This window comes from Phascolarctos cinereus, unplaced genomic scaffold, assembly GCF_003287225.1.
Source record: "Phascolarctos cinereus isolate Bilbo 61053 unplaced genomic scaffold, phaCin_HiC Scaffold_2;HRSCAF=192, whole genome shotgun sequence".
Classification (NCBI taxonomy): Eukaryota; Metazoa; Chordata; class Mammalia; order Diprotodontia; family Phascolarctidae; genus Phascolarctos; species Phascolarctos cinereus.
The window spans coordinates 168,877,024-168,895,552 of NW_027555625.1; the positions used below are offsets into that span (position 1 = coordinate 168,877,024).

Here is an 18,529-nt window from a genome sequence, read left to right on the forward strand (position 1 = left end):
TCACCGTCGCCCATACTAAACATGGAAGCCGAAGCAACCGGTCCAATGATAAACCAAAACAAAGATGGCGACAAGAGCGCCTGCGCTCTCTGGGCCTCCGGGAGCTAAAACCCCCCTTGGTCACGTGGTCTGCGGCCGGCTAGCTTGGCGTTTACAATCGGCAATAATTTTCTTGGCCTAGACCGAATTAAGTGGCTTTTCTTTGTCCTTATTCATTAGGAGAACTCCCTGAACGTGAGAAAATGAGGAGTGCTGGAATTTAAAATATCCTAAGTCACAGACTACTAAGAAATAAATGTGTTGGTTGGAAGGCTTGATAAAATACAGAATATGTACTTTTTAAAAAATAGGAATATTACCAGCGGAGAGGAAAAAAATGCTACAATAATGCCCAAGTGGTAGGGGAAAGGAAATAGCCTGTAAACATAACCGGCATGAAGTCAAAGGCACCATTTGAAAAGATTTTCGGGCCTTCCACGAAGTCCCCTAAGATGTGAGCAGAAAAAATTGATTCTGCTGGCCTGAAACCATCCCGGTTAAACTAGACACACAAAGCCCTTTTTGGCCACGTTTTCAGGAAGTTTCTACCTCAGGTTCCATTACTCTGGGTTTTTGAGGAAGCTGAGGGATTGGAGTAGCTCTGGGATTTCTCAACCTTGATCAGATATACTATGTATGTAAGTATGTATGTATGTATGTACATATATATGCACATATATGTGAAGAATATATCTGCAGGAGGCATTGACACACATACACATATATGGCTTTCAAAAAAGTGCAAAATGATTCAAAAAAATTAGCCACATGAGTTGTAAAAACAATCCTACAAGTATGGTCAAGTTTAAAGTAAGCAATTTCCTTCTAAGATATTTCCACAGGGGCCTCAAGAAAAGTGAACACTCTCTGTCTTTCCACACACACACATACACATGTATGCATGTGCATATATACACTTTTTTTGTTGTTCAGTCATTTCCGACTCTGTGACTCCATTTGGGGCTTACTTGGCAAAGATATTCAAGTAGTTTGCCATGTCCTCCAGCACCTTTTACAGATCAGAAAACTGAGGCAAACAGTGTTATGTGACTTGCCCAGAGTCACACAGCTGGTAAGTGTCTAAGGCCACATTTGAACTCAGGATGATGAGTCTTCACTAGCAACACCTAGCTGCCCACAAGATATACATGTATGTATATGTTTATATATAGATATAGATATTATGTGTCTATCTATATCTATAGTTGAAGTCCCACCTTCTTCTGCAAAATGTCTTGTCTTGTGTCCTAACTTGCTTCTGTCTTTCCTTCTGGGATTGCCTTCCATCCACTCTGTATATATCAGCAGGTCATGTAGCTAAAAAATGCCTTAAGCAAAATTTGAATTCACATCTTGAATTCACTCCAAACCTATTCATTGTGCCACCTAGCAGACTGTGTATAAATGCATGTTGACATAGATATACGTATGCACAGTTACACATGCAAATATGTTGTATTTGTGTCTATATATGCAGCTGTTATAGGCACACATTAAAGAGACATGCATGCACACATGTACAAGGTTTCAAAAGCCTTTAATCTTAAAACCTAGTGTGTATATGTATGTGTGTAATATAGAGATATATTTGTGTGTATCAACACACTATACCTACACAGAGAGAGCTACATGAACATACCTCCCTCCCTCTATATGTATTTATTATCTTCCCTATTAAAATGTGACATCCTATCGGTAAGGGACTGTTTTCACCCTTCTCTATATCCCTAACAATTAGCACAGTGCCTAGCAAATAGTAAGCAGTTAATAAATGCTAGTTCAATGACTACTTTGCCTAGTGTGAACAGTCTGAGGTCACCTGGGTATAGGTGGTATTTTCTGACATCTTAATCTGTTTTATTAGGGAATTCTCATCCTGGGGCTGCTGATTTCCCCACTCCTTCCATTTAAAAGGAATCTGTTCACTTACTGTGTGAGCCTGGGCAAGTCACTTAACTCCACTGCCTAGCAAAAAAATAAAATAAAATAAATAAAAAGAATCTGTTTTGAAAGAATCCCTGCGAGTATAATCCAGTCCACGGATTCCCATTTTCTTTAAGCTTTTCTCAAGGCCAGGTTACTGGACTCTCTCAGAAGAGCTAGGCAACCTTCGACACGCTCCCCGGTAAAACACGGAGACTGGAATAATCCCATCCAGGACCAGATGGCCGGGGGCGGAGCCAACACGCGGGAAGGGGCGCATGCTCAGTTGCTGACGACTATCACCTGCTGCAGACGTCGGAAGGCGGCTCCTCTGCCAGGTGTCGGACCAGCGGCCTCCGGAGGCGGAGCGGCGGGTGGGCAGGTGAGAGAAGAAGAGAGAAAGAGAGAGAGAGAAAAGTAGGGAGCCGGGAGCTGGGAAGAGGCCGGAGTAGCTTTCCGTGTGCAGGGGCCAGGCCCGGCTCCTTGAACTTCCTGGGTGAAGGTCGCTGGGGTCCTGGCCGGGACTGAAGGATGCCGGGAGGAGGGAGGGGCGGGGCAGCGGGTCTCGCCGGAAGTTCCTCCTCAGTTTCCAGCAATGATTAACCTTCTCTGTGTGATAACCTGTCTGGCCTAGTGTGTCGAGATTAGGACGCTGAGTGGGGCTGATGCTGTGCTAACTCTTTGCGTTGGCAGTTAATTGATAAACATTCAAGAAGGCCCTCCTAGCTCTTAATAACAATTATCTAGTAATTCTGTTATTTTACAGATGAGGAAACTGAGTTCCAAGAAGGTTAAGTGAATTTGCCTAAGGTCATGTGGAAAGGGTCAGATGCATGATTTGAACTCAGGTCTTTTTGGTTTCCATGTACTGCGAGGTTCTTTCTAGTTTGGAGGTGCCTTCTACTGCCTGAGATTTAAGGTCATGCTCAACCTTGAAGTGGTGCATCAAAATGGTTTTAGTACGTGATAAGAATGACACCATAGCAAGTAAATTTGAGTTGTGTGTCAAAACACGAACTGGACCCCACATTCCTGTGTCTGCTGCTGATTTTCCAGATCAGTTTTCCTGAGGAACTCCTTTCTTTAGGTCCCAAGAATTGTGATATATGAATGAAATTAAGGACTGAGGGGGAAGTAAAGTTTCTTCATATATTCAAATTTATTGACCTATCTTGCAAGGGGTCCTGTGGAAAATTAAAGACAGACCTTACCGCCCTCCTGCCACAAAAAAATGTGACTTAAATAAGACTGTGAACTGTGTAATTGTATGTTAATTTTCGTTTTGATTGCACTCACATTTTACTTTTTAAAGATAGTGTTTAGGAGAGGAAACCCCCTATATTGCAACTAATCCTACTCTAACTTAGGAGTATACCCTGTGTGGCCAAGGAGGAACATCTTAGAAGGAAATTACTGGCTTTGAAATTGATCATTCTTGTAGAAGTATTTTTACAGCTGGTGTGACTAATTTTTCTGAACCACTTTGCACTTTTTGAAGCTGTTTAACTAGATTGCTTACAGACTAGGAGAATCAAAGCAAGAGGACGAATTAATCTCATCATTAAGGATCTCGAATTAAAATAGTTTTTATAGCAATGAGAAATGCATTCAGAGGCCACAAAGTTAAGACCTATAATGCCTACCAACTACAAAAGAATTTGTATTTCAGATGTGCATCTTGTTTTTAAGGATCCCAAGAGAAGAGACCACATTTTATTATAGGAAATTGTGGTTGCTAATTGTGTTGTAGACTTTAAATCATATGGTAGGACTGGAGGTGGGAAGAAATGGGGAAGGAAACAGAAGAACTGTTAATTTGAAAATTGATAATTTTAGTTTTCATATGAAAACATTTGGGTAAAGGTGTTTTTTTCTGAATTTTTAAATGGAATTTGCAGAATTTTAAGTTGCAAATTGGTAGACCTATCACTAAATGCAATCTACAAAAAAAGGGTCTGTTTAAGTAATTATTTTTTTTTCATTCATTTAATTTCATCCATTCACATTTAACCAAAATACCAAAAAGTGACAGGGGGCTCTCTTTGAGCCATTTTACAAAGGCAAACAAATATTTTCATAGTCATACAATGTTAGAGGTTGAAGGCCCCTTAAAGTTCACTGACTTTAATCCCCTTAGTTTATAGATAAAGAAATAGAGGCCCAGGACAGTGATGGTTACTCTTTCTTTTCTTTTTTTCTTTCTTTTTTCCTTTCTTTTTTTCTTTCTTTTTCTTTCTTTCTTCTTTCTTTTCTTTCTTTCTTTCTTTCTTTCTTTCTTTCTTTCTTTCTTTCTTTCTCTTTCTTTCTTTCCTTCTTTCCTTCTTTCTTTATCTCTCTCTTTCTCTGTCTCTCTCTCTGTCTCTGTCTCTGTCCCTCTCTCTCTCTCTCTCTCTCTCTCTCTCTCCTTTCCTTTCCTTCTCTCTTTCTCTCTTTCCCCAGTAAGGTATAACCAAATAGTGAGAATATTGAATACTGACAGTTTAGGGGACCTTTGATACACAACATAAAATGCCTGTCAAAAAGGAAACCTCTAAGTATATTCATAGTGTTACATTTATATTTCCAATGAGTAGACAGAATTTGAAAATGTTCAGAACTGCCTTTCTTTTTTCATACTAGGATTCTAACATTAAATTGTTCAGGAACCCAAATAAATCTCAAGCTTTATGGCAAAAACATATGAAAGTAACATGTTACAAGTAACATGAAATGGATTCTTCCTTTTTTGTTGCCTTCCTTTAGCAGTCTTGCCTGAGGGTTAGATCTCTTATTCTCTCACCTTGACTTATCCATCTTAAAGTTCAGTGACCAGGCCACCTACTGTAAGCTAGGTATGTGGCTAAAGAACTCGGAAGATATTATACCTATCCATCTTTTATTCTTCAAATATCCAAATTCTCTGCCTAGGGTAGGGGACTCACTTTACTTATATGGAATTCTCTTAGTCTCAGCAGCAATTCCTACCACTCTTTTTTTTGTCACTCTAAGATTATATATTATCTCTTAGATTGTTTTGGAATTTTCAAAACAAAAGTAGTATGCCACAGTTTCATATATAATGCTCTCTGTCCAAAACATTGGAAGCAGAGTTTTTGAATTATGTCCTTATACTTGATAATAGTTATCTAAGGTAAACCCAATTTTTAATAAATTGTATATTATAATTGAGGTATGTTGTGAATCTGTTGTGTAAATATAGACTACACTTTTGGAGGATGTCTGGTAGGAAACGGACCACATGTAAGATTTCCCTAGCATCATTAGGGTGTTGAAAATTTTAGGAATTGTTTGCTACCTTGTGGCAAGCTAGTTGGAGTAGTAGAGTGCTGAATTTGGAAACAGGAAGAAGTCAGATCCTGCTTCAGACAACTAACTGTGTCAATCTGAGTAAGTCACTTAACTTTTCTCAGTCTCAGTTTCCTAATCTGTAAAATGGAGATAATAGAACCTACTTTATGTAAGGAAGACCAAGTGAGAGCACATGTAAAGTGCTTTGTAAATCTTAAGGTATTATCTAAAGGTTAGCTAATTATAATTATTTAGGAACTGCTCATTTGGTCCCATATATCTTCCGTTGATTATTGACAGTTTTTCTCAAGCTGATATTCTGTAGTGACAGGTAATACTCAAATCGCTTCTGTAAAAAAATAATCCATTTAACCTAGGCCCAAGACAGTTTTGGAATCTACTTCAGTCTGGAGTGAATTTGATGGGTTATGTCACAGGTTGCTAATTCTGAGGTTGAGGACCACACTCATGAAAATATTCTGTGGTTGTGATAAAAATCCCAGGTCCTACCTTAGTGTAGACCCTGAACTGCCCCCAAAACCTAGAAGACTTCTAGACTAGAAATTAATTTAGGCCACATTGAATTAGAGTAGGTCCCTTAGTATCTTCTGTAGCTTGAATTCACTCCACAGGATGAGTTCCTAGACTAGGAGTTCTTAACTTTTTATGTGTGTCCTTTGGCATTTTAGTGAAGTCTATGTATCCCTTCTATGAAGAATGTTTCAAAATACATAAGATTGCAAAGAAACCAATTATTTTGAAATAAAAATTAATTTTTTTCCCCATCCAAAGTCACAGACATCAGGTTAAGAACTCCTGCAGTAGCCCAATCAATCATTTATTAAGTGCTTATCGTTGGTGACCAAGGTGTTTGCATTTTAATCTGTTCCCTAAATCACTGTTACTTGTACAAAGTCACCTTCAACTGTCTTCTTTCTGGTTAAGAGCCAGCAAGTTTTTATGTATGCATAATTTGGGATGTTACATTATCTTACACCTCCCCCAACCACCATTTATTCCAAGACACATCAGTCACTCTTAAATAATTCTCAGAAAGGGCAAAAAAGAGGTATAATGATGAAACATGTAAATTTGTTTACTAAGAAAAAAATCTCAGTAATAGATTAGTACATTTGCAGAAGTGGGCTGTTTTCAGTAGTTGGTTTTATTTTTTAAATTTGTAAACATATCTTCATCTTTGATTATTTACAGTACTGAAAAGGCTAATATGATTAGAAGATCACAGATTTAGAATTCTAGGAATCTTAAAGGTCATCCAGTTCAGCCCTCATATTTTACAAATGAGGAAACTAAGACTCAGGAAGACTGACTTGTTTAGTTACGGGTGGTAATTGGCAAAGAGGGACTCAAGCTCCTCAGACACCAAATCCAGTATTCCTTCTATTTGCCATGTTACCTTTACAAAAGTAACTTTAAAAATATGGATAGTACTTTAACGTGATTTGTTATTCTACCTCTCTGTGTCCAGTATGAGCTATTTCTTGGCTTAGCCCTACTATTGAAAGCCCAGAGAGTGGCTGTGTAACAGTAAGGAAAATTGCCAAAGAGAAGAGTGTGCTTGTAGAAAGGAATGCTAGGATTTGACTGAATAGTGGAGATCTCCAGTCACACTTAGATGTTTGCAAGCTGGTAGACTAATTAGCAAAGCTGAATTTAGTTTAATTAGTTTTAATATAGGGTTGTTTCAGAAATAAAGATAACTCTGTCCTTTTTTTGTTTACAAACAAAAAATAGTTCCCATCTCAATTGCTATTTTAAAAATGTGACAAGAAAGAAAGTCAACAAACGAAATTCAAGAAAATTAAGATCGCAAATAACTGAAACCTAGCATCACATTAAAAAAATTAAGGATCAGTTTGTAAATATTTTAGAAATTGGTCTGTTCACAATTAAATCATCTCAAGTACAAGAGCAAGAGAATATCTTGATCAAAATATCCATTGAATTAAAGTAGAAGCAGAAATAAAGATAAGTTGCTTTAAAGTTTGTTTTGTATTTTATCCTAAAGGGGAGCAGTTGGACATCAGCTTAACTAGAGCAGGTAAGAAACCCCATAAACTCTATACCCTGAAAATGCTTTGCTTTCCATTTTCTGTATGTAGGATCTGTGAAGGGCCAGCTGGAGCATCTTAGTTGATTTATTTTGAGGTACGCCATCTTGAGATACATTTTTAGCTCATTTGCTCTTTGGAATTCATTCCATTGCTTTCTGCATTTTCTGATGGGTCCAGAAATTTATTGTTGTTTAGTTGTGTCTGACTCTGTGAGGGGTTTTCTTGGCAAAAATACTGGAGTGGTTTACCATTTCCTTCTCCAGTTTGTTTTACTTTCTGTTGAGGAAACTGAGGCAAACAGGTTAAGTGACTTGCCTAGGATCACACAGCTAGTAAGTGTCTGAGATCATATTTGAACTCAGCGAGGGGAGTCTTCCTGACTCCAGGCCCAACACTCTTTCCACTGCATCACTTCCACTGCCCCTAGTACAGAATGGTCTTGTGTTATTCAAATTTTCTTTCCTTTACGTTTGAGGATGTTGTTCCTGATCACTTGAAGAATTTGCTGTTTGTTAATGGAATTGCTAAATTTAACCAGGAGACCAAATAAAAATGACACTAAAGAGAACCAAAATAGGAAAAGCATCCAGATAGATCAAATATATGTAGGTATGTATACACACACGGCACAAACTCACAGATATCCTGAATATGTGTATGTGTGTGTGTGCGTGTGTGTGTGTATGTGTGTGTATACAAAATATGCATGTAAGGGGCAGCTAGATGGTGCAGTGGATAGAGCACTGGCCCTGAAGTCAGGAGGACCTGAGTTCAAATCCGGCCTCAGACCAAATACTTGACTCGTACTAGCTGTGTGACCCTGGGCAAGTCACTTAACCCCAAATGCCTCAAAAATAAAAACAAAAAACAAAACATGCATGTATATTGTGTATATGCATATACACATGTGTCCATATTTGCAACCATATCTGTGCATAATTTCTATTTGCTGGAGGTTTGAGAGGCCCTGTGGATTAGAGAAAATGTTTAGTCTTTTTCCATCTTGTTAACCCAGAGGTCTTCTAAGTTTATTTTAAATGCCATGATGATTTTACTAAGTAAAGAGACAGTTTTGGCCTACATGGGTCATGAATATTGTATAAAATTGCACTTGAAGTAATTTCATAGCCAATTAGAAACTTTTCTGCTTGCATTTGCTATCCTTTGAATCTCCAAGTAGTCTTTGAATTATTCCAAATATGGTAGATTGAGGTGCTCCACTTTAGAGGTCACAGCCACCCATGATGATTGGAAGAAGGGGAAATTTAGGTAATAAATACAGATGGGAAAAGAGATTCCTGTAGTCATGGTTGTTTTTTAAAGAGTAATTATGATCTAGTGTTTTCCTCTAATGGACATCACATTCAAAAGAATATGAATTAAAAGCTGGAATCAGGTGATTGAAATGAGAGAGAAATAATTGAAATGAGAGAGAAATAACATTGAGTCCCAGACTTAAGCAAAGTTCACTAAGTAAGTGAACTAAATAACAGGCTAAAGAAAATTAAAATTAGTTCAACTTTATTATTTAACCTAAAATCAGCAAGACAAAAGACGCAGGATCCAGGTCATATCCACTAGTAGACCATAAATTAAATACGCCCACTGATGTAGGCTTAAGAATCGTGTCACTCATTTGTGGATCACCATTAGCTAATTCCTTATACGTCAGAGATAGAAGAGGATCAGGTGGAAAGGGGAGCTCATGTAAGATGTCAGTCCTCAGATTTGTTAGACTTTTTTCCATAGTTTCTTCATCTAAGTGTTCTTTAATCATCTAAGTATTTTAGTAACTACCAATTTTTTTAAAATACATTTTTATTCCACTAAATTTTTCCAAAATACATATAAAAATTAACAGTTATAAAAATTTTGAGTTCTAATTTCCCTCCCTCCATCCTGCCCCTCTCTTACCCTTTGAAAAAGCAAGCAGTATATCAATTATATATGTGAAGTCATGTAAAACATTTCCATATTAGCCATGTTGCAAAAGAAAATGCACATTAAAAAAAAAACAAGAAAAATAAAGTTTCAAAAAAGTATATTTCAATCTGCACTAACAATTCATTAGTTCTCTGGAGGTGGATAGCATTTTTTATCATGGGTCCTTTGGAATTATCTTGGAACATTGTCTTAATCAGAGTAGCTAAGTTTTTCACAGTTGATCATCATTGTTGCTGTTACTATGTATAATCTGGTTCTGCCTACTTCACTTTATTTTAGTTCACATAAGTCTTTCTAGGTTTTTCTGAAACCACGCCCTTTAATCCTTTCTTATGGTACAATAATATTCCATTAAAATTATATACCGCAACTTGTTCAGCAATTCCTGAATTGATGGGCATTTCCTTAATTTGCAATTCTTTGCCACCACAAAAAAAGCTATAAATATTTTTGTATGAATAGATCTTTTCCCCTTTTTCTTTGATCTCTTGTACAAATTAGGGTACAATAGTAAGGACAGTATTCAGACTTTTGACTCTGGATAAGTTTAGTGGGAAAAGCCTTGCCTTGAAATCTGGAGGACTAGAGTTCTAGTCACAGTTGAGTCTGACTGACAGTGTTGTCTTGAATACAGACCAAACCCAAACCCCACAAAAATGAAGTAACAGTTGCGGTGAGTGGGGGAGGAATAATGTAATGAATAGGAGATGCTTGCCCAGTTATTCTAAAGATTAAATGAGATGAATAAAATTAATATTTTGAATGCAAAGCAGAGGCAGTTTGGCCAATTTTAATTCAGGCTGACCTGGGTGATTTACTTAACCCCTCAATGCCCCCAGCAAACTCTGTGACTATAATTTGCTAAGTTGTTGCTGATCTGAATTGGAATACCCTGTATAACACTTTTGAGCATTTCATAGATGACCTAGTATTAATGGGGAAATGGGTAGAAACCATTCTTTTTCTTCTAGTCTTTCCTGTAGAAATGTGAAAGACACTGTGAAAAGTAGTAAAAATTCATTAAGTAATGGAGTATGAATAGGTTTTTTTAAATTATTCTTTCAACAATGGCAATTTGCTTCTACCTTATTTTTTAGAATAAAGGTCATATTTCTCTTTACCATGAGTAAACTCCTCAGGATTATTATGAAGATTAAGTGACATAATATGTATAAATTGCCTTTAAAAGTATGAAATACCATGAAAAATAGAATCAGCTGTCATCCAAAGCTTACAAAGGATATTAGAGATAGCTAGCAGAAAATAATTATTTGTTCTCTCAATCCCCTCCCCCCATGAATCATAATGAGGTTATTGGAACATATAAGTTGTTGAATAAGCATTAAAATAATCATCAAAATAAAATACATACTTTACTAAATAGGAAATTTTATGGTTCTTTGATATTTAGCAAATAATGAATTGTACTAAATTCTTAGTTTGAACTTTAAACAGAGTCACCTCCCCATAGAAGCACTTCCCTGAATTTTAGTAACCCCAAAATAAAGTGGTAGAAAATTATGATAACATTAATATTAAGAATTCTTTGACAGCCCCTTCATTTGTTCTCCAACAGGGTTTCTACTTCATTTATTTTATATGAAGTGCTTCTCAATTAAGAAATTGCCTTGTAGGTCTATTGCATGTTACTATTATGTTTTACACATTGCTATTTCAGTATGAATTTAACTTTTTCCAAAATACTTTGTCTCTTTTGAATTATTTTTTCTGTTAGCTACAAAATACTATTTTCAGAAATAATCATAATTTTCTTTCTTCCAAGTTTTCTTTCAAGAGAAGTGTGCTGTTTTTTAAGCAAAAGATGACAGGTACTGAGGTAATGCAGGTTTAAAAGGGTGGATAGCGGAAAGACTGAATTTAAAAAGTAATTTAAATTACTTCAAATATATTGTGACTTGATAGATTTAGATGAGTTGAAGATACATAGGACGTTAAAGAATTGACAGTATTGCCCTTAAGTATTGAGGAAGTTGAAGTTGGACATAACGAAGAGTAGTAGTCGTTAGCAAAATCAGATCTTTTGTAGACGAAGTATGTGGAAAACATAAGAAAACATAAGAACTGTATTTGGGGAAATTTGCTTTTAAGTAATCCATGGCTTCATTCTCCATTTACTTAGATAATCCAAGGTGCTTCTCTTATTCTTCCTTCGATATTATTAATCTCACATAGGTCAAGTGTTAGCAAAAGGAATACAGACTCTAGCTTGTCTCAGAAGTGAAACATAGAAGCAGCCAGTCAATTTCAAACAAGGAATTGTCATAAGCTAATGCACAAAGCATATTAGATTCCACGGGAATTTTAGGACAGGAAAACTTGGCTAATAGTTAAATTTAACAACAGTAATTGCAGAAATGGAATTTGGAGCTTGTAGAAGAAAGTTTTGAGGCTTCACAAATAACACGTTTAAACATTTATTAAAATCTTCAGCCCATCTCTAGTATAAGTGTTGCAGAATAGGAAACAATTAAAAACTACTAGGGAAACTGCTAATACAGTTAAACCTTAGCTGGAAAGAAAAAGATAACTTGGTACCCTCTAAGCTTTTCTAATGACAGAGACAACAAAATATAAGATTTTTTTTTGATACAGAAACTAGTCTATTATGATCTTAACCAAACTTCAGCATCTTTTACATAGACAGTTAATAGTGAATATTTACTTTACTTAGTTAAAAAACAGCTTCAGGTGGCTTGCTTCTCATCCTTCTACCTGTCCAATGAGCCATTCAGCCTTTAGAATTTATAGAACCTGAAAGAAACTTTTGTTTACAGAACTACAAAGCAAAATCTTTAAAGATCATCTAGAGCAGTAGTTTGGGGGGTGGGGAGGTCACTGAGACCCTTTCAGGGGAGTCTGCAACTATTTTCATCATAATGCTAAAACATTTTTCATTTCCAATATGATAAATATTGATAGAAAACAACCCACGTAAGCAGAAACTCTTTAGGGGTTCTTTAGTAATTTTTAATAGCATAAAGGGCTCTAAGACTGGTTCTGAGGCCAAAACATTTGAGACCTGCTAATCTAAACTATTCCACTAGCTATAGGGCAAGATGGTCCCTACATCTACCTAGGAAGAGTCATCTTTTATTGCTTTAAAAACCCCGTCTGATTAAATGAGTGAATTAATGGATGAAAAAAAATGAGAGCCTCATATGCACAATGTTCTACAAAATCCTTTAATGATTTGTCTCAGTCTTTATAATACAAAATTATTTTAAACATCTAAACAATTCTGCTGCTGTAAGTTCAAACCTATTTCTTGTTGCCCTGATCCCAGTGGAAACACAGTAGTTCATATAAACAAAATCCTTCCATATTTTTTAATACCATAAATATTTATGCAAACTTGTTTTCTTTGGGCCAATTAACCCTAATTCCTTTGGACTTTCTTTATGAGGTCTTTTTTCTAAACCTTTAAGCTTTGTCATTGCTTACTTTTGGATTGTCTCTTAAGTTTTGTACTTTCTTTACTGCAGAGCCCATATAATAAATGCCTAATCAATTTTAGTAGTCAGAAGATTACTTTTTGTTAAAGATTTATCTAAGTTATCAATGTCAGCTTCAGTATGACTCAAAAACATAGTTATAGTCATCTAAATAAAATGAGTTGTCTTTGTAAATCTGTTTCCTAAGGTTGATATCATAATTTTCCTACCAGGTATAATAATTAATGTTCTTTAATGAAAGCTGAACAGAAGTTATTTTCAAGTATTACTTTAGAAGTTTGCCAAGCTTCCTGCTTCTGCTTTCTGCCTGTACATATTCCTTTTTGTTAATTAATGGTGTGGGACACAGTAATTAAAGATGTTTGACGTTCAGATTTTACTGTTTTGAGTAGTGGTATTTCTTTTTGTAGTTTACAAAAGCAATTTGGGGAGGATATTATTTAAAATAATTAACTTTTTATATAGGTACATTGTTGCCAAAGTTGCTATGAGTCTTAAGACCTTTTGGAGAGACTACAAAGTTCTTCTTGTTATGATACCTTCTATCGGACTGATTCACATAGGGTGGAAGAGCATTCAGAACAATCCAGTTTTCCAAACTGCTAATGCTAACAAGGACAGTATTCCAGAACCTGGAATTGTGACACATATGATTGCACAGAAGAACCAAAACCAAGTCAAATAGCAATCATGCAATGTTAGGTAAGTGATTTAGCCATAGCAACTAAAAGAATATGTACTAATGAGAAACTTTCGCTTTTTAAAAAAGAGAAGAGAGAGTGTGTAAAGAAAAAACTTGGGTAAATCATCTGTTTTTAATTGAAGCACTGGCAGATTTTTATATAATCTTTTTTTGTGTGCTATACAACTGTGTGTGTGTGAAAATGGAGAGTTAGAGAGGTTTGAATAGTATAGTGAGTCAGGCATAGCTGCAGTTTCATTTTTTAAGATCTTAAGCCTGTTTTTCCAGTCAACCAAACCACATAGGCTACTATTCATCTAGGATCATTTTGTTATTCATTAGCACTTTTGAAAAAGTGATGCCATAAAGGCAGATTGGAAATCATAGAGAGAAGAATTGCAAGAGAGTAACTACTATACACCACAATTTCAGGGAGATTTAAATCAAATCAACAAGAATTTATTAGGCATTTACTGTGTGCCAGGTGGGGCAACTAGGTAGTACAGTGAATAGAGTACCAGACCTGGAGTCAGGAAGACTCATCTTCCTGAGCTTAAATTTGGCCTCAGACGTTTGCTAGCTTTGTGACCCTGGACAAGTCGCTTCACTGTGTTTTGTCACAGCTTCTTCATCTGTAAAGTGAGCTGTAAAGAAGGAAATGGCAAGTCTCTGTAGTATTTCTGCCAAGAAAATCCAAAATGAGGTCACAAAGAATTGGACAAGACTGAAAAATGACTGAATAACAATGTGCTAGGCACTGTGCTAAGCACTGGGGATATAACCCTCCTCCCCCTCTTCTCTGCCCTCCCCACACAAATAGTCCCTACTCTCAGCAAATAGCTATGTAAAAACAAGATATACAGAAGATAAATTGGAGATAATCCGAGGGAAGGTGTTGGCATTAAGGAGAACTAGGAAGCTTTTTTGCAGAAGGTGAGATTTAGCTGAGATTTGAAGGAATTGAAGAGGCAGGGGTGAGGAGAGAGAAAATTCCAAGCATGAAATGAAAATGCCTTGCCTTGTCTGAGGAACAGCAAAGAGGCCAGTGTCGCTGGATCACTGAGATCTGCTCCCATGGAGGGGAGTAAAGTGTAAGAACACAAAGAAGGGTGGAAAAATGCCAGGTTATAAGGGCTTTGAAAGCCAAAGAGAGGATTTTATATTTGATCCTGCAGGTAATAGGAGCCACTAAAGTTTATTGAATAGGTGTGTGATGTGGACAGACTTGTAGTTTAGGATCACTTTGATAGCTAAGTGGAGGATGGACTGGAGTGGGAGAAACTTGTAGCAGGTAGGCCAGTAGCAGGCTATTGCAGTAGTTGGCACATGAGGTGAGGAGGGCCTGCATCAGGGTGATGGCAGTTTCAAAGGAGTTCAGAAAGTGTTGTATACAAGAGAGAATTCAGAGGTAGAATAGACAGGAGTTGACAACAGATAGGACATGGAGGATGAGAGAAAATAAGAGTGGTCTGTTACCATTGTTCTGAGCCCAGCTGACTGGGCGGGTGGTGTTACCCTCCATGGTAATAAGGGTATTCAGAAGAGACAAGTATTTGGGGAAAAGGTAATGAGTCCAGTTTTAGACATGTTGAATTTAAGATGTCTCTAGGACAGCCATTTGAAATGTTGGATAGGCAGTTTGAGATATGAAACTGGAGATAAAGAGGGAAATTCTTTAAAGAACTCAGAATTCCGTTTTGAAACAAGAATTACTACTGGATTTTAAAATTTTATTTGGACAACTAAAATTTCCAAGTCAGTCCCTAACTTTCCTATCAGCCAGATTCCTGAGTTGAAAGTGGGTAGGATAATACCAAGAGGCTTTGTGTTATACTGAGGAGCAGCATAGTATAGTAGAAAGGGTACATATTTTGTAATTAGAAGTTGTTTTTCAGTCATGACCCCATTTAGAGTTTTCTTGGCAAAAATACTGGAATGGTTTGCCATTTCCTTCTCCAGTTTTATGTTATAGGTGAGGAACTGAGGCAAATGGAGTTAGGTAACATGCCCAGGGTCAGACAGCTACTAAGTGTCTGAAGCTGGATTTGAACTCAGGAAGATGGGTTTTCCTGACTCCAGGCCAGATACACTTATCTGCTGTGCCATCTAGCTGCCCTAAAGATATAGGTTCAGATTTCTTTATATAATGGCGCCGGTAGTACTTGCCCACTATCCATTTCACAGGGTTGTTGTGGGGAATATGTTCTGTAATACCATAAGTTGCCATGTAAAAGTTAGTTTTCCTAATCATTATGTTAAGTTCAGCAAGCATGCCTCAAGTGCTTGCTATGTACAGAGCACTGTGTCAAGCAGTGGGGATACAGAGATAAGAAAACTGCCCTCGAGCAGTTTCCTTCCTACCATTGGGATGCAACATACATACATGGATAAGTAAATACCAGTGTTTTCAAAAGGGAGAAAGCATTAACAATTATGTATATCAGGAAAGGCTTCATTTAGAAATTGGCACTTGAGCTGTATTTTATAAGAAGCTTAGGGATTCCCAGGGATGTTAAGTCAAATAAGTGTATTCTGTACTTGGGGGGCCACATGTGCAAAGGCAGAGGTGAGGGTTGGAATGTCATTCAAGGAGCAGCCAACAATCCAGTTTTATGAGAATGGAAAGTATGTGAATAATGATGTAACCAGAAAGGGAGGTGAAAGCCAGGTTGTAAAAGGCTATAGATACCAGGCTAAGGATTTTTCATCTTATTCTAGAAGCAGTCAGGGACTCTTGAGTAAAAGAATACTATGATTAGATATTTGGTTTAGGAATATCAGTTTGGTAGCTGTGAGGAGAATGGTTTGGAGAGGGAGAAACTGAAAGCAGAGAGACTAGTTATGAAGCTGTTGCAATAATAAGAGAGAGAATATGAATGCTTGAAGTAGAGTGGAAATATGTGAGTAGAGAGAATGATAAATGTGAAAGATATTGTGGAGTAGAATCAATTAAACTTAGCGACTTGTAGGATATGGAGAGTGAGAAAGAAGGAAAAGTCAGGGATGGGTTCAAGATTGGCAAACATTATTGCCTGAAAGAATGGCAGTGCCCTCAATAAAGAGAAGTTTTTAGAAGTGTTATGACACTGTGATTTTCTTGTTGGACATGTTGTATTTGAGATGCCAACAGTGCATCTAGATAGAAATCTCAAATTTCGGGACTGAAGTTCAGGAGATTAGAAATGAATATGTAGATGTAGGATTTATCTGTTCTTAAATGATCTCAGAAGCCATGGGAGCTGGCAAGATAACTAAAAGAGAGGGAGTAGAAAGAGAAGAGAAGGCCCATTTCAGAACCAAAATTTCAAGTAAATATTTTCTTTTGATTTTACCAAAGTCAAAACAATTATGACAGTTCCTAAACATACCATAGAGATATGCAATTTGTGCTCAGAAGAGCTAGATTCTGCTATCAGGTAAACAGGATTTTCCCTCTGATTACAAACAGTCCTTGAAAGAAAAGACTATATACTTCTTTTAACTTACTTTGCCCCATTGATTTCTGTAATAGTGACTGTATCTTCAGATCTTCTCTTTACTCTAATTTCTGCTTATCCCCAAAATTCCTGCCACTGGCTTTGTTGCACTTAGACATAATTCACTATTTCCTTTATAGAGTCACAAGGTTAATCCATTTCCTAAAATAACTAGAAACTATAAAATGGCAGGTCCATTGTAGGACCAAGCTTTTTCATTTCAAACTATCAGATAGGCTTATTCTTCTCATATAGTACTATATTAAAAGGAATTTCATTCCCCATAATATATAATTTACTACTATAGTTAATAAAATCGTACTTTGTTTCAGCTTGTTCATTTATTTGGCATTTCACAAAGTTTCGTTTGTAAGATCAGAGAATCTGAGATCAAAGATCAAGTCAGATCCTGTGTTCACTCTCTGCCACCTAGCACATTATTGGCATTCTTGTATGTGTTATTAGGAACTGAAGATTTTAAAGATATGTCGCTTTGGACAAGACTTCAAAACTGAAAATCACAATTGAAAATTGTTAGGAAAATTCTGCTTTTAATTCAGTTGTGATTTTTATTCATATTTTTTGTTGCAGTGTGTTAGGATGTAAGGGTTACATAGTGTAAGTATAAATGAATAGTGACTGTAGAATTAAGACTGTCAAAAGTTGTTCTGTTTCAGTGGCTTTATGTAACATATAATTGCTGTCGATACACCATTCATACTTCAAGTTTCCAATGAAATTGAATTTGGTTACAGACAGAAATAAAGTGTATACCCCGTTTAATAAAGTTGGTAATATTTCATCTGAGGAAACTTAGGCCAAAAAGCGTGTTTAATTTTGAGGTGAAATGTATTTGTAGATTACCTACCATATTCAAGTTTCCCTTTTAGACTTATAATTCATGTTGTTTTACTTTCTAAAATCATTAAAATGTAAATGTTTATTCTCAAAACTTTAAAAAATACAGGGCTTGAAATCCAAATTAATTTACATTTCTGAACTTCTAGAGGCTAAGCCACTACTTATACCCATTGGAAGTTCTTTGTAACTTATTCTGAGGACACAGAATGTTAGAAATAACATTTTAAAATTGTAGTCTGCAAGCGTATGTGAATGTTTTAAGTTTGGGAAGAAACCTTAGAGGTCATCTAGTCTAACTCCCTATTGTTTTATGTTTGCGTTTCTTACAGAAGGAAGTATCTTACCCAAAGAATTGTCTTTGGAACTTGAATTTCACTTGGGCATCAGATCAAGAGATGAAACAAACCAGCTGGATTAGAAAGAACTGGCTCCTTGTAGCTGGATTAACTTTCATAGGTGTCCATCTTGGCACATATTTTATACAGGTAGCTGCAAAACAGTCTGCCAAATCTCAATTTGAAAATGAAGAAAAGAATATCAAAAAAATTAAGTAAAAGTATCTGTGGAAGTATTGATGTATGGTATTCAATCATCATGATCCGATGAACTTCAAAAGAATAAGCTGTTTAAAGTTGCATGGCCGGTGTGCCACATGTTCTGACAGATTGTTGATGAGTTAATTGTATAACTTTAAAATATCTGTGAAAATACATTGTCTGAAAAGTATGATTAAGAAAATAAAACGTATCTCTACTCCCTATATATAGC

General features: G+C 36.3%; 1 protein-coding gene across 8 annotated transcripts; it reads left to right on the forward strand.

The window, feature by feature from the left end:
* The first annotated feature begins 2,238 nt into the window (after positions 1-2,238).
* Positions 2,239-18,521, forward strand: LOC144455832 (uncharacterized). Of its 8 annotated transcripts, none has more exons than XR_013484630.1 (4): positions 2,239-2,344; positions 7,280-7,312; positions 7,801-7,934; positions 13,208-13,443. XR_013484630.1 is itself a non-coding variant. In XM_078149723.1 (4 exons), exon 4 carries the CDS (start codon positions 18,157-18,159, stop codon positions 18,313-18,315), a length of 159 nt encoding a protein of 52 aa, XP_078005849.1. In that variant the 5' UTR covers positions 2,239-2,344; positions 7,280-7,312; positions 13,208-13,444; positions 18,091-18,156; the 3' UTR covers positions 18,316-18,521. The 8 variants fall into 8 exon arrangements, 4 of the variants coding, with proteins under 4 accessions (XP_078005849.1, XP_078005850.1, XP_078005851.1 ...); XR_013484633.1 differs by having other exon boundaries at positions 13,306-13,443; XM_078149723.1 differs by lacking the exon at positions 7,801-7,934 and adding an exon at positions 18,091-18,521 and having other exon boundaries at positions 13,208-13,444.
* Positions 18,522-18,529: the final 8 nt, after the last annotated feature.